The sequence below is a fragment of the Heterocephalus glaber genome, unplaced genomic scaffold (assembly GCF_053883595.1).
Source record: "Heterocephalus glaber isolate CG9 unplaced genomic scaffold, H.glaber_assembly_v1.0 deba00001457, whole genome shotgun sequence".
Taxonomy (NCBI): Eukaryota; Metazoa; Chordata; class Mammalia; order Rodentia; family Bathyergidae; genus Heterocephalus; species Heterocephalus glaber.
In genome coordinates this window covers 8,323,761-8,337,425 of record NW_028258305.1, presented here as the reverse complement: position 1 = coordinate 8,337,425, position 13,665 = coordinate 8,323,761, and the positions used below count along the sequence as shown (strand labels likewise).

The window sequence follows — 13,665 nt, the reverse complement described above, 5'->3', positions numbered from 1 at the left end:
TCAGTGGTTCTGCTGCTTGCCTCATAAGCACAAGAACCCGAGTTCGATCCCCGGTACCAAAAAAACAACCAATTTATGCCTTAATTCCCCAAAATGCATTGTAAGAATGCTAGTCCCCAAGTTTAGGAGGCTTGGTCCCAACCCCTCTACAGAGCCTTGCGAGCAGCTCAGCCATGTCCCAGGACCTGGTCCTTGTTTCTGTTCTTAATTTCTTTTTTTTTTTTTTTTTTTTGGTACCAAGGATCAAACTCAGATCCTTGCACTTGCAGGGCAGGCAGTGCCAAATGCCTGGCCCTTCTGCTCTAATTTCTGTAACAGCTTAGTGAACTGTTTTATTTCAGAGAACTCACCATCTAAAGACTTTTTGGTTTAACAAATAGATAAAATGTACTTATTAAAAAAGCACAAACTCCTAATACTGTATATGTAACAACTTGGATAAATCTCCTATACATTATGCTAAGTGGAAGAAAATAGATTTTAAAAACATACATACTGTGTGATTCCATATATGAAATATTCTGGAATATGCAAAACCATAGCAACAGCAGATCAGTGGTTGTGAGAAGTTGGTAATGGATAGATGTTGCTTTACAAAGGCAACAAGGGGATTTCTTGGAGATGATAGAACTGTTTTATGTCTTCATTGTGATTATACAACAGTATGCATTTGTCAAAACCCAGAACTCTGTGCTAAAATGTTGAATTTTACCTCAAAATGTGAATTATGCCTGAATTTTAAATATCAAAAATAAAATTACTGTTTATGTACTAATAAAAAAACTTTAAAATTTTTAAAATTACTATGTAAATTTAGAAGGATGCCATTTTAATAAAGCAGAGATTCTGTTGATTCCTTAAGGTAATTTTACATCTTTATTTTATAGTTTGCAGGAGGTATTTATTCCAGGCTTGAAGCACAAATTAAAGCCTCAGTGCCAGTTAGTACGCGGCAAAGCAGCTCAGAGAAGAACACAAGGTAAATCAGCAGAAACTAATTCAGGATGCCTCTGGCTTTGGAGTGATTTTTTTGAGAGAGTGAGGGAGTAGTAAATCATGGTAGCACTAGAACCACATGATTTTAATTTGGTTGTAAGTTTTCTTTTTATTGGTCTGGCTCCATTCTATGCCAGCTGCAACTATGAATTAGCAAAACTGATATACTGTATTATTTGTAGATTATATATTATATTATATGAGTCATTGAAGTCTTTCCTGTTCCTTGATTTGGTTTTTTATTTCTCTTAATATAACTTGTGGTTCTTGTATCATTTTGCATCACAAATTGTCTTAGTCACTTTAGTCATCGTTCAGACACAACACCTGACACAGCTCTGAGAAGAAGAGTTTTATTTTGGCTCTCGGTTTTTGGAGGGTTCAGTCCACAGTTGACTGGCTCAAAGGCAGAAATGCCATAGTGGAAAGGCCTGGGCAGAGGACAGCTGCTCTGCCAGGAAGCAGAGAGGGAAAGGAGGTCCCAAGGAGGGAGATTTACCCTTCCCAATAACACCCCCAGTGACCTGCCTTTTTCACCTCTTTGACCAGACCCACCTCTTAACAGCACATTCAGCTGTGGACTCATCAGTGTATTAATCCCCTGTTGAGTGTAGCGGCCCCATGATCCAGTCACCTTCTAAAAGCCGAACCTCTCTCTGAACACATGAGGATTTTGGGGGACATTCTAAGTCGAAATCATTACACCAATTTTCTGTTAAAAATTAAGTTACTGAGAATTGAACATTAATATTACAGATTAATCCCTTATATGTAATTCTGAAATCTACAAAGCTTGGAAGGTAAAAAGTTTTTTCATACATTTGTGCCCATTCAAACTTGAACTGACCCTACTGTGTGGATATTTGTATGTTTTTTTATTTTCTCACCTAATGTAAATGTTCATTTGTTTCACTTTGAAGAAACATTAATGTGTTTGATTATCTGTTCCAGATAAATAATATACAATATACATAACCATATTATCTCTGAAAAAATTCTGAATTCTAAATACATCTCACTCCAGGGGGTTTAGAAAACAGATTATGGAGCTATATGAAGTTACTAAATTTTGATATTGTCAGCGAACAGTATAAATCAATAGCAACTTCCTGTTGTTCTAGAAGCAACTCTGACCTTCTTTTCTGTTTGAAAAATCCAGATCCAAAAGTCGTTTTGGTCAAGGGCGTCCTGGATAAACCACCTTAAAATATAAAGACAGAAGGTACTCGTGGACATCTGAAATGCTCACTTCTTGAAGACCTTCAGAATGATGACTTCTGGATGTTTTATTTATTAATTACTCCTGCAAGGCACATAAATCATAATACTGAAGATGCATATAGTTAGGTTTTATGAAAATCTAATTGTAAATATGAATCCTCTTAAATCTAATTTTTAGTATGATTCTAGGCTATGTAGAAAACAATTATTTACAAATTTTGCATTGTTAAAATTCCTAATATTTGTTATTCTTTATTTGAAAGAAAAGTTTCAATTGTTACATCACTAAGTTCTTTTAAGACATTAAAAAAATTAGGGGTACACAACTGCTAGTATTCCTGTGCATGTGCACTAACTGTACTGTCTCTTGGGCTGTAAATCTTGGGGGTAATATTGAGAACCGCAGTTTGTATGATATTACCAGTGATGTTAAGCTTGCATGAATATTAAGGAGTGAAAGAGCTCAAGACTGCATTGAAGTTTCAAGGTAAGTATTTCAATACTGTGTTAGGCAGAAGGATTTTTTTCAGCATTATTCTGTCGAAAGTACAATATTAATCCAACTTTTATTTCTTTCAGTTTTTAATGCTTATGTATAGGTCATCTGAACTGATCATTACCTCTTTTCTCTGAGAAGCTAGTGCTATTATAGATTTGTTAAAATAACTCTTGGTAGATTTAGGATAGTAACTCTCTTCAGTTGTATGGGACACTCACCATAACCATTTTTAGTGTTTTGAGGTCCATCTATATTTCTATAACCATTTATATATACCTTTAAAACACAATTTCTTGTTACTTTAACAGTGTCTGAAAAATTCCCACATACATTTGATGGGTGAAAACTTTCATATATTCAAGAAAAACCAAAATAAAATTAAAATTCTATTTTATAGATCATGTTTTAGTTTTTCTAACCAGGCAGAAAGAATGCTCAGGGAAAAACTGTTCCAAACCATAAGCATATTATAAATTATGTGTTTGGAAGTTACTTATATATAGATCTCTGAAAAACTTTAAGATGCACTGTTTCTTTTTTTGGTCTTCATTTGCCTTGTAGTTGAAATGTGTTCAAATTATTCAGAGAATAGACTGATACTTTGTGACTGAACAGCCATCTTTTGAAATGTTCAATTGTTATATTTAGTTTACACATTCAGAAATCATTGTGGGGTGTTTTTTTTGTTGTTTTTTTTTTTTGTTTTGGTACTGGGGATCGAACTCAGGTCCTTGCACTTGCACAGCAGGCAGGGAAACCACTGAGCTAAATCTCCACCTCCAGAAATCATTGTTTTTAGTTAGTATTTTAGTTGATATTTGAGCTATTGATTTGATATTATAGGTGTTGCTTTGCCAAAGTTTTTGAACTTAGGTTTGGAAATTTTTGTTTCAGCATATATTTATTTCAATTATTTAATATTTTGGAAATAGATTATACCATATTTATTTCCAAAAGCAAATGTTTTGTTGTACATTAAAACCCTGTTAAATACCTTTCTTGTGGTGGTTTAAGATATTCACTGGTAAAAAGATTTGGGTTTATATATGTAAACAGTGTTGTGATGGTGACAATTAGAGAAGGAAAAGATGCGTTTTTAATTTATGATAAAAATGCAAACTGCTGTACCACTGAATTTATTTTTAAAAACCAGAATTTAAGTCTCTGTAGAATGTCCTTTTTGTTTTGTTAATGTCTGTCTGTAATACATGGCACAGGAACCACCAACATTTTACTCAAACTTGTTACACTTCTTTTACCAGATACTTTGAGGTTTTACCTTACATTCTGAATTCATATTTCTTTGACTGAAATAAATGTTAATGACACAACTTTTGGGGAAAGTCCCTTAATCTGAAGCATTTCACCCTCTCAGAGAAAAGTCTAGGTTTCTCTAGATTCCATAGGTGTTCATGTAAAATTAGCTCTGTTACAAGGTGAAATTTTTGTTTTTGTTTTTTTTGTTTTTGTTTTTGTTTTAGGGTACTGGGGATTGAACTTGGGACCTTGTGCTTTCGAGGGAGGCGGAGGAACCACTGAGCTAAATCCCCAGCCCTACAAGGTGAAATTTTTAAGATTATTTTAAATATAGTTATTCTGGTATACATTCAGCAAAGAAATGGGCCACAGAAGCCTCAGTGTTAGAGCAGTGGCATGTGTAAGGCCCTGGGTTTGATCTCTAGCACCCTGGGAGAGGGGGAGACAACAAAAATACTGCAGAAAAGATGATCATGTAACTGCTGAGAGCACACAATCCCGTTAATTTGTTTTTTCCATCTTCAGAATGCTCAACCCTAGGTACTGTGAGATGTGCTAATCACTTTGAAAACTGAAGCTGAAACTCTGTAATGCTTATTTGCTAATGATAAATGGGTTGAGGGGGGTAGGTGTGCCACAGCTCCCAACGCAGAGGAGGCTCCCAGGTCAATGAGCCACAGCTCCCAGAACAAGAGGCTTCTGGGTAGGCATGCCACAGCTCCCAGCACAGAGGATGTTTCTGGGTCAACGAGCCACAGCTGCCAGTGCAGAGGAGGTGAGCTGTGCAGGCGCCACCAGCACACACACCACACCCCACCCCTGTCGAAATGAGAAGACACATAAACAAGCCTCAGAACCAGATTTCCAGATCACCTACAGCAACCCCAAAAGGAAACGAGATGGAACACTGATACTCAACCACCTGGACTCCTTGAACTAGCAACAAAAGAGGATCTGAAAAAAATGAAATCAGAAATAATTTCTCACGTAACAGCAGAGATTGTACCCATAGTGCAAGACATGATTAATCTAGAGAGGACACAGATAAAAAAATAGAGGAGCTGAGGAACATGATGGAATCCCAACATAGGAAACAAATGGAATCCATAAAACAGATGCAAACATTTCCAGGAGATTAAAAACTCCATTGAAAGTCTATGCAGCAGAATGAACCAATGTGAAGACAGAATTTCAGATATAGAAGATAAGATTGCAATTAGTGACCAGGAAAAGAAAAATTGCTTTAAAATAGTAAGGGCCCATGAGAAATCAATCCAACAGCTGCTAGATGATGGAAAGAAGAATAACATAAGACTGATTGGAGTCAAAGAAGAAACAGGAGAGAGTGCAGATGACATAAAAAAAAAACTGTTCACAGAAGTGATGGCAGAAAACGACCGAAGCAGGGGAAAAGAACTTGACATACAGATAACCGAGGCATATAGGACTCCACCTAGCCTTGATAAAAAAAAAAAAATCTACACATAGGCATATAATTGTTAAGGTTCCAGAAACCCAACAGAAGAACAAAATTCTACAAGCAGTGAGAGAAAAGAAACAAATCACATACAAAGGAAAGCCCATCAGAATCACAGCAGACTTCTCAATGCAAACCCTCAAGGCAAGAAGAGCTTGGAGTGATGTATTTCAAGCCCTAAAGGAAAACAACCTCCAACCCAGATTGATGTACCCTGCAAAACTATCTTTCAAAATTGATGGTGAAATAAGATACTTTCATGACAAAGAGCACCTTAGAAACTTCATGAATACCAAACCAGCACTCCAAAACCTTTTAGACAAAATCCTAGGAAAAGACACTGCGGATCACAACCCCAGGAAGGCCAGCAGAATGAATCCCCCAGGCATGACAAATTAAAAGCTAAGAGGGAGAATCCAACAAAAAGAAAAAGTCATGACAATGATAACTCAATATGTATCAGTTATAACCATCAATGTTAATGGTCTCACTTCACCAATCAAAAGAAATGGACTGGCAAAATGGGTTAAGAACCAAGATTCAACAGTATGCTGCGTACAAAAAGTACACTTAATTCAAAAAGAAACTCATAGACTGAAAGTTAAAGGGTGGATAACAATACTCCATGTGACAGGAACCTGAAAAAAAGCAGGAGTAGCTAGTCTCTTTGCAGAGCAAGTGGATTTCAAACCCACACTGATTAAGAGAGACAAAGAAGGCCACTACATGCTTGGAACAATCCAAGTGGAAGAGATGACAATCATAAATATCTATGCACCAAACACTAGTGCACCCAACTATATAAAGCGAATATGGACATGAAAAGTCATGTATGCACTAACACAATAGTAGTGGGAGACCTCAATACCCCATTGTCACAAATAGACCAACTAGACAAAAAACAAGAAATGAAATACTAGAACTCAAACTCTTGAACAAATGAACTTAACATGTTTACAGAGTGTTCCACCCCACAAAATCAGAATACACATTCATTTCAGCTGCACATGGGTCGTTCTCCAAAATAGACCACATACTGGCTCATAGGACATATTTAGGTAAGTACAAAGGAATTGAAGTTATCCCCTATATATTATCAGACCATAGTGTGATGAAATTGGAGATCCATAGCAAAAGAAACTGCAAAAATTTCATAAACACATGGAAATTGAACAGCACACTTCTGAATAACCAGTGGGTCACAGAGGAAATTAAGAAATCAGACATTTCCTTCAATTAAATGACAATGACAGTACAACATACCGGAATCTATAAGGCACAATGAAAGTCTTACCAGGGAAATTCATAGTGAATACTCATATTAGGAAAACAGAGCAAGCCCAATTACACGACCTGATGCTGAACCTCAAGCTTCTAGAAAAGGAAGAGCAGGACAAACCCAAAGCCCATAGGAAGGAGGAAATTATAAAGATCAGAAATCAATGCAATGGAGACTAAGAAAACAATATAAAAACTCAATGAAGCCAAGAGTTGGTTCTTTGAAAGAATAAACAAAATTGATAAACCCTTAGCCAACTTTATCAGAAAAAGGAAAGAAAAGGCCCAAATCCATGCAATTAGGAATGAAAAGGATGAAATTACAACAGACCCAGCAGAAATCCAGAAGATCATCAATACCTACTTCGAGAACTTATACGCCAATAAGATGGAAAACACAGAAGAAATGGACAGATTCCTAGATACATATGAATTACCAAAGTTGAACAAAGAAAACCTAAAAATGCTAAACAACCCAATATCAATCAATGAAAATGTAATTAAAAACTTAGCAACTAAGAAAAGCCCAGGTCCTGATGGCTTCACTGCTGAATTCTACAAGACATTTAGGAACTGCTGCCACTACTGTTTAAACTCTTCAATGAAATTGACAGGGAAGCAATACTCCTGAATTCATTCCTGGAAGCAAGCATCACCTTGATCTCCAAAGCAGAGAACCAAAAAAGAACTATAGGCCAATCTCTCTAATGAACATAGATGCAAACATCCTTAAAAAGATACTGGCAAATAGAATGCAGAAGATCATCCAGAAGATCATACACCCTGACCCAGTGGGATTAATCCCAGGGATGCAGGGATGGTTCAACATACTCAAATCAGTCAATGTAATACACTATATCAATAGAACCAAGGACAAAAACCATATGATCATCTCAATAGATGCAGAAAAAGCATTTGACAAAATCCAGCACGCTTTTATGATAAAAACCCTACACAAAATCGGATTAGACGGTCTCTACCTTAATCTGATAAAAGCCATCTATGAAAAACCAACAGCCAATATCATACTAAATGGTCAAAAATTGAAATCCTTCACACTAAAATCAGGAACAAGACAGGATGTCCACTATCACCACTCCTGTTCAATATAGTTTTGGAAACATTAGCCACGGCAATTAGACAAGAGAAAGAAATAAAAGGAATAAAGATAGGAAATGAAGAAGTCAAACTGTCATTTTTTGCAGATGACATGATGCTCTATATAGAAGACTCCAAGAACTCCACCAGCAGTCTTCTAGACTTAATAACCAAATTCAGTAAAGTAGCTGGATACAACGTCAATACACAAAAATCAGTAGCTTTCCTCTACACAAACAGACTCACTGAGAGAGAAATAGGGCAAACAATTCCTTTCGCAATAGCATCCAAAAAACTGAAATACCTAGGAATCCACCTAACAAAAGAAATCAAAGACCTCTTCTCTGAAAACTATAGCACTTTGAAAAGAGAGATTGAAGACGATATCAGAAAATGGAAAGACATCCCTTCCTCCTGGGTAGGAAGGATCAACATAGTGAAAATGGCCATACTTCCAAAACTGCTACATAGATTCAATGCAATCCCAATTGAAATCCCAGCAGCATACTTCATGGATCTTGAGAAAACAATCCAAAAATTCATTTGGAACAAGAAGGACCCAGAATAGCAAAAGCAATTATAGGTAACAGATATATGGCAGGGGGTATTACAACCCCCAACTTGAAACTGTACTACAAAGCTACTGTAATAAAACAGCATGGTTCTGACAAAGGAACAGACTTGAGGACTAGTGGAACAGATTAGAAGGTGCAGAAACAATTCCAGACACACTCAGCCACCTCATCTTTGACAAAGGAGCCAAACACCCTCACTGGAGGAAAGATAGCCTCTTTGGTAAATGGTGCTGGAGAAATTGGGTTTCAACTTGCCAAAGATTAAAACTAGACCTATATCTCTCATCATGCACTCAACTAAAATTGAAATGGATTAAAGATCTAAATATTAAAATAGAAATGCTGAGTCAGCTGGAACAGAGGTTAGGTAGAATTCTTGAAGACATTGGCGTAGGAAAAGATTTTATGAACAAAACCTCAGTTGCCCATGAACTAGCACAAACAGTCAACAAGTGGGATCTCTTCTTACTAAAAAGCTTCTGCACAGCAAGAGAAACCACCAGCAGTGTGAAGAGACAACCCACAATGTGGGAAAAAATTTTCACCTGCTGTTCCTCAGACAAAGGTCTACTATCTAGAAGATATAAATAACTTAAAAAAAATCAGACCTCCCAAATTTAAAGACCCAGTCCAAAAATGAGCATGTGAAATGAACAGACATTTCTCAGACAAAGAAGTAGAAATGGTAAATAAACATGAAAAAATGTTCAACATCAGTGGTCATTCGAGAGTTGCAAATGAAAACAGGACTGAGATTCCACCTCACACCAGAAAGAATGGCTGCTATCAAGAAATCAACCAATAACAAATGTTGGTGGGCCTGTGGGGAGAGAGGAACCCTGCTCCACTGCTGGTGGGAGTGTAGACTGGTGCAACCACTGTGGAAATCAGTATGGAGAAACCTCAAAGAACTAGTACTGGAAGTCCCATTTGACCCAGCTATTCCCCTGCTGGGTATCTTCCCCAAGAATTAAAAGAATCATACCACAGTGACATATATGCGCCCATGTTCATAGCAGCACAGTTTGTAATAGCTAGAACTTGGAAACAGTCCAGATGCCCATCAACTGGAGACTGGATGAAGAAAATGTGGTGGTTTTTATAAAATGGAGTACTACTCAGCCATAAAAAATGAGAAATTAGAGACATTTATAGCTAAATGGATGCACATTGAGGCGATACTCAAGTGAAATAAATAGGACACACATGCGTAAATACCAAATAGTTTCTCTAGTGTGAGAAACTGAAAGTGTAAATAAGGACTAAAAGGTATAATAGATAATGTGAAATAGGAAGAAAAGAGGCAAAGGGGAAGTGGGAGTGGTAGAGGAAAGGAAAGAAAGGAATGGAATTAATATGAGAAAATGAAAAAAAAGCAAACAAAGTGTTTGTAAATAAGGAGGGATGGAGGGGTTTGAAGGGAGGGCAGGGGAAGGGGGAAATAATAAGAACCAAGAGCGATTATGTAAAGGTGCAAATTTCCAATGATGAATGTCATATTGTATACCTAAAATGTACCAATAAAAGGATATATAAAGAAAAAAAATTTTTTATGGGTTTGGGAAAGACTCCTGTTAGAAAGTAATATCTAAACTAAAATCTGATTTATAGTAAAGACTTTTTTTTTTTGGTGCCAGGGATCAAACTCAGGACCTTGTGCTTGCAAGGAAGGCACGGTGCCACTGAGCTAAATCCCTGACCTGAGGAAAGACTCTTGTAGATGGTGGGAACAGCTAAAGTGAAGGAATTTCAAGGTGGGAATGAGCTTGCTTGTTGGAGGAACAGGTAGGCTGTGACTGGAATGTAGTAAGCGAAAGGAAAAAGAAGGTCTGAGGGACAACCATAGGCTAACTCAGGTTTGTTAACTTTGCAAATTGAAGTTTAAAAAGTTGGATTGTAAAGTTGGATGTGGTGGCTTATGCCTGAAATCCCAGCACTGTGGAGGCTGAGGCAGGAGGATCACCTTGAGTTCAAGGCCAGTCTGGGCTTCATAGTGAGTTCACGGCCAGCCTGAACTACATAGCAAGACCCTGTCTCAAAACAATAATAAAAAAAAGTTGGATTGTATTCAGTTTGATGGAAGCTTTTCCTGGCCCAATGTAAAATAGCCACCTGTATCACTCTCATCACACCATCATAGTGTTTTTCTATGTGATGTGACTACTCTGATATATTCCTTTTTTCATTTGTTGGTTTGTAGTCTATCTCCCATACTAGAATGTGAGCTCCAAGCTCCACAAGAATAGAGACTTGGTCTTCTTGACCATCACTGCATCCCCAGAGCCTACAAAAGTCATTAGAGCAGCTGGGAGTTCACCCTTGAAGGTGCTATCTCCGAGGTCTGGCCTGTCCCCAGCCTGACATCACTTTCATCTGTACCTGCTAGATCATCAATGGGTGGAGGCCTTGGGACAGTCACTTCATGAGTTCTCAAGACCAGCCTGCCACTCTGTAAAGAAAAACATTGACTTAGTCTGAGTAGATATGAACCCAGGTGAGTTCTGCTGAAATCTGTGTCACTTCAGGATCCAAGTAAAATAAAATATTTAAATAAGCTGCCACTTTTTCTCTCAGTGTGCTAAATGTGAACAGTTGAATAAGGAGCAACCACTGTGGCATTTTAGCAGCGACGATACCATGGAATTATGAGCATTTCACAAACTCGTGAAAGTGATTATTCATGTATTTTCCATCCCTATATTTCTCCCACCTTTTTATCTTTTTATTTGTATAATAATATATTACAATCAGAAAAAATTAACAGAGCATCAGGCAAATATAGGATACCATCAGGCTCACTAATATACCTGGTGTGGTCAAGAAATAGAAAAATTTATTATAGTAAAAGATACATTGCCATTAATCCCTGTCTTAGTCACTTTCCCATTACTGAGACACAATACCCAACACCTACAGCCTAAAGGAGAGCCTTGTTTTTGTTCACATTTTTAGTTCTTTGTTGGCCAGCTCCAAGACACAAAGGCATGGTGGAAGGACCTGGGCAAAGGAAAGCTGCTAACCTCATTATTATGGCTTGTGTCTAGATGTCCCCCACACCAAAGCCTCATGCGGTCATAGGTGGGGCTTTTTCAGGGGTGGCTGGAGCTAGTGTGTGTGACACTGATCAATTCATGGTACAGTGCTAGGCTCAAGGGCACTAAGATTAAGGGTGTGAGTGCTACCCACCCTGAATAGCCTAGATACGATAAAGGGGGAAGACAGATACTGTTAAGATCTCTTACTGCTTTGCTACCATATGGCTGTCATGAACTGTTTCTCCTCTGCGAAGCCATATTGCTTTGGAGCCAGCCGATTATGGACTGAAGCTTTTACAAACTGTGAACTAAATCTTTCATCTCTTAACTTGAGTGTGGAGTATTTTGTCTCAGCAATGAAAAAAGTTAACTAAAACACTCTTGGTGGCCAAGAAGCAGAGAGAAAGGAAGGAACCAGGAAGGGAGATATGCTCTTTGGAGTCACGTCCACAGTGCCCACCTCTTCTGTCCAGACCCCCCTTTCTAACAGCAAGTCAGCTACAATGCTCCATAATCTAATTACTTTCCAAACACATGAGGCTTTAGGGGCCATTTTAGATCTAAACTGTAACAGTCTTTCAAAATATTCCCTCTTGCTTGGAACACTTATTTCATCATTCTTAGCACTTTTTGAAACACTCTTGGAAATCCTCTTTCATGAGTGTCTTTAGTTGAGCTTTCATGATTCCCTAAATGTCCTGAATCAGTTCAAAACATTTACATCTCATGGTCATTTTGACTTTGGGGAAGAGTCAGAAGTTACAGGTGGCTAGGTATAGTGAACAAGGTGGATGAAAACACACTAATTTTTTACAAGCATACCTTTCTGTTAGGTGGTACTCAGCAGCAGCATTCACCATATTTTTTATAATACATCATAAAGACATGAAAAAGCCAGGTGTGGTGGCACATTGCTGTAGTCTTAGCACTCAGGAGGCTGAGGCAAGAGGATCAACACAAGTTTGAGGCCATTGTAGGCCACATAGTTCAAGGCTAGCTTGCTCTACACAGTAAGACCCTGTCTCAAACTGAATAAAAACATGAAATAGGACCTCCAGAACTGCTTCAGAAAGTGACAAGAATGATGGGATAAGAGTGTTCTAAGTGAGAAGGGTATTTTGAGGGAATGTAAAGGCAATGTGGTTTTTACTGTAATAATATTTTTAATTTAATCATCATAGCTTTTTATCGGCCCTTGTACATATAATTAAAGTAGAAAAGGTGAGGAAAATAGTCCAAAAAATAGTGGCTGAAACCAAATTTGATAAAAACTTACTCATCCAAGAAGCTGCACAAACTCCAAGAAGATAAATGCAGACACAAATACAGACATTATAGTGAAAACGCCAAAGCCAAGGACAAGGAAAAAAATCTTGAAGGAACAAGAGGAAAATGAATCATCACTTATAAGAGACCTCACTAAGATCCTTAGCTAATTTCTCATCAGATGCAGTGTAGGGCAGAAGGCAGTGAGGTAACACACTCAACGTATCCAAAAAAAATTCTGTTGGCCAAAATCATATATTCAACAAAACTGTCTTTCAAAAATGAAGATGAGGGCCAGGGATTTAGCCCAGTGGTTTCGCTGCCTACTGCACAAGCGCAAGGACCCAAGTTCGATCCCCAGTACCAAAAATAAGATGAGGGTTAGGGATGTAGCTCAGTGGTGCTGTGCCTGCCTCAAAAGTACATGGTCCTGAATTCGATCCCCAGTACCAAAAATAAATAAAGATGAATAGACACATGTATTTGCCCATATGCATATATCCATCTTGCACACGAATGTACTATGAGTTTGTACAGATGGAGAATTGAGACCCAGAGATGGCTACTTTTTTTAAAGTCAGTAACAGAAAAATCTTATTTGATCAGCATACTGTCGATGAGAGCATTGATGTATTAAGCAAGTTGCATACACATAAAACACTTGAAATATTGACACATAAAAAGTGCTCAAAATATATTAGTGTTAGACCACATGAAAGACTTGGCTTTGGCTCATTTTATCCTCCCACCTAGATTGTTGTCCTTTTGCTGACTATTGAAATATTCCCCTTGCTCAAGTCTCTGCTCAAATCTCACCTTCTTCATGAATCTGCCAATCTTTCCCTGTCTGAATTGTATTGTACTTAAAATATCACTACCATTTAGCAATCTGATGTTTCTATACTTTGTTTTCATTGGTCTTGACTCCCTGACCAGCAAATATTCTAATATTTTATTAGAAAT

At 37.6% G+C, this 13,665-nt stretch overlaps 1 protein-coding gene across 15 annotated transcripts in view; it reads left to right on the top strand.

Annotated features, from left to right (window-relative positions):
• The window catches only part of Sanbr (SANT and BTB domain regulator of CSR), a 57,845-nt gene extending 51,486 nt beyond the window's left edge, over positions 1 to 6,359 (top strand). For all 15 annotated transcript variants that reach the window (XM_087216031.1, XM_021246325.2, XM_021246319.2 and 12 more), the window contains 2 exons: positions 888 to 979; positions 2,156 to 6,359. In XM_087216031.1, coding sequence (XP_087072157.1) covers positions 888 to 979; positions 2,156 to 2,192 — 129 coding nt within the window. In that variant the 3' untranslated portion in view covers positions 2,193 to 6,359. The remainder of the gene's footprint in view (positions 1 to 887; positions 980 to 2,155) is intronic.
• The last annotated feature ends 7,306 nt before the right edge of the window (positions 6,360 to 13,665 follow it).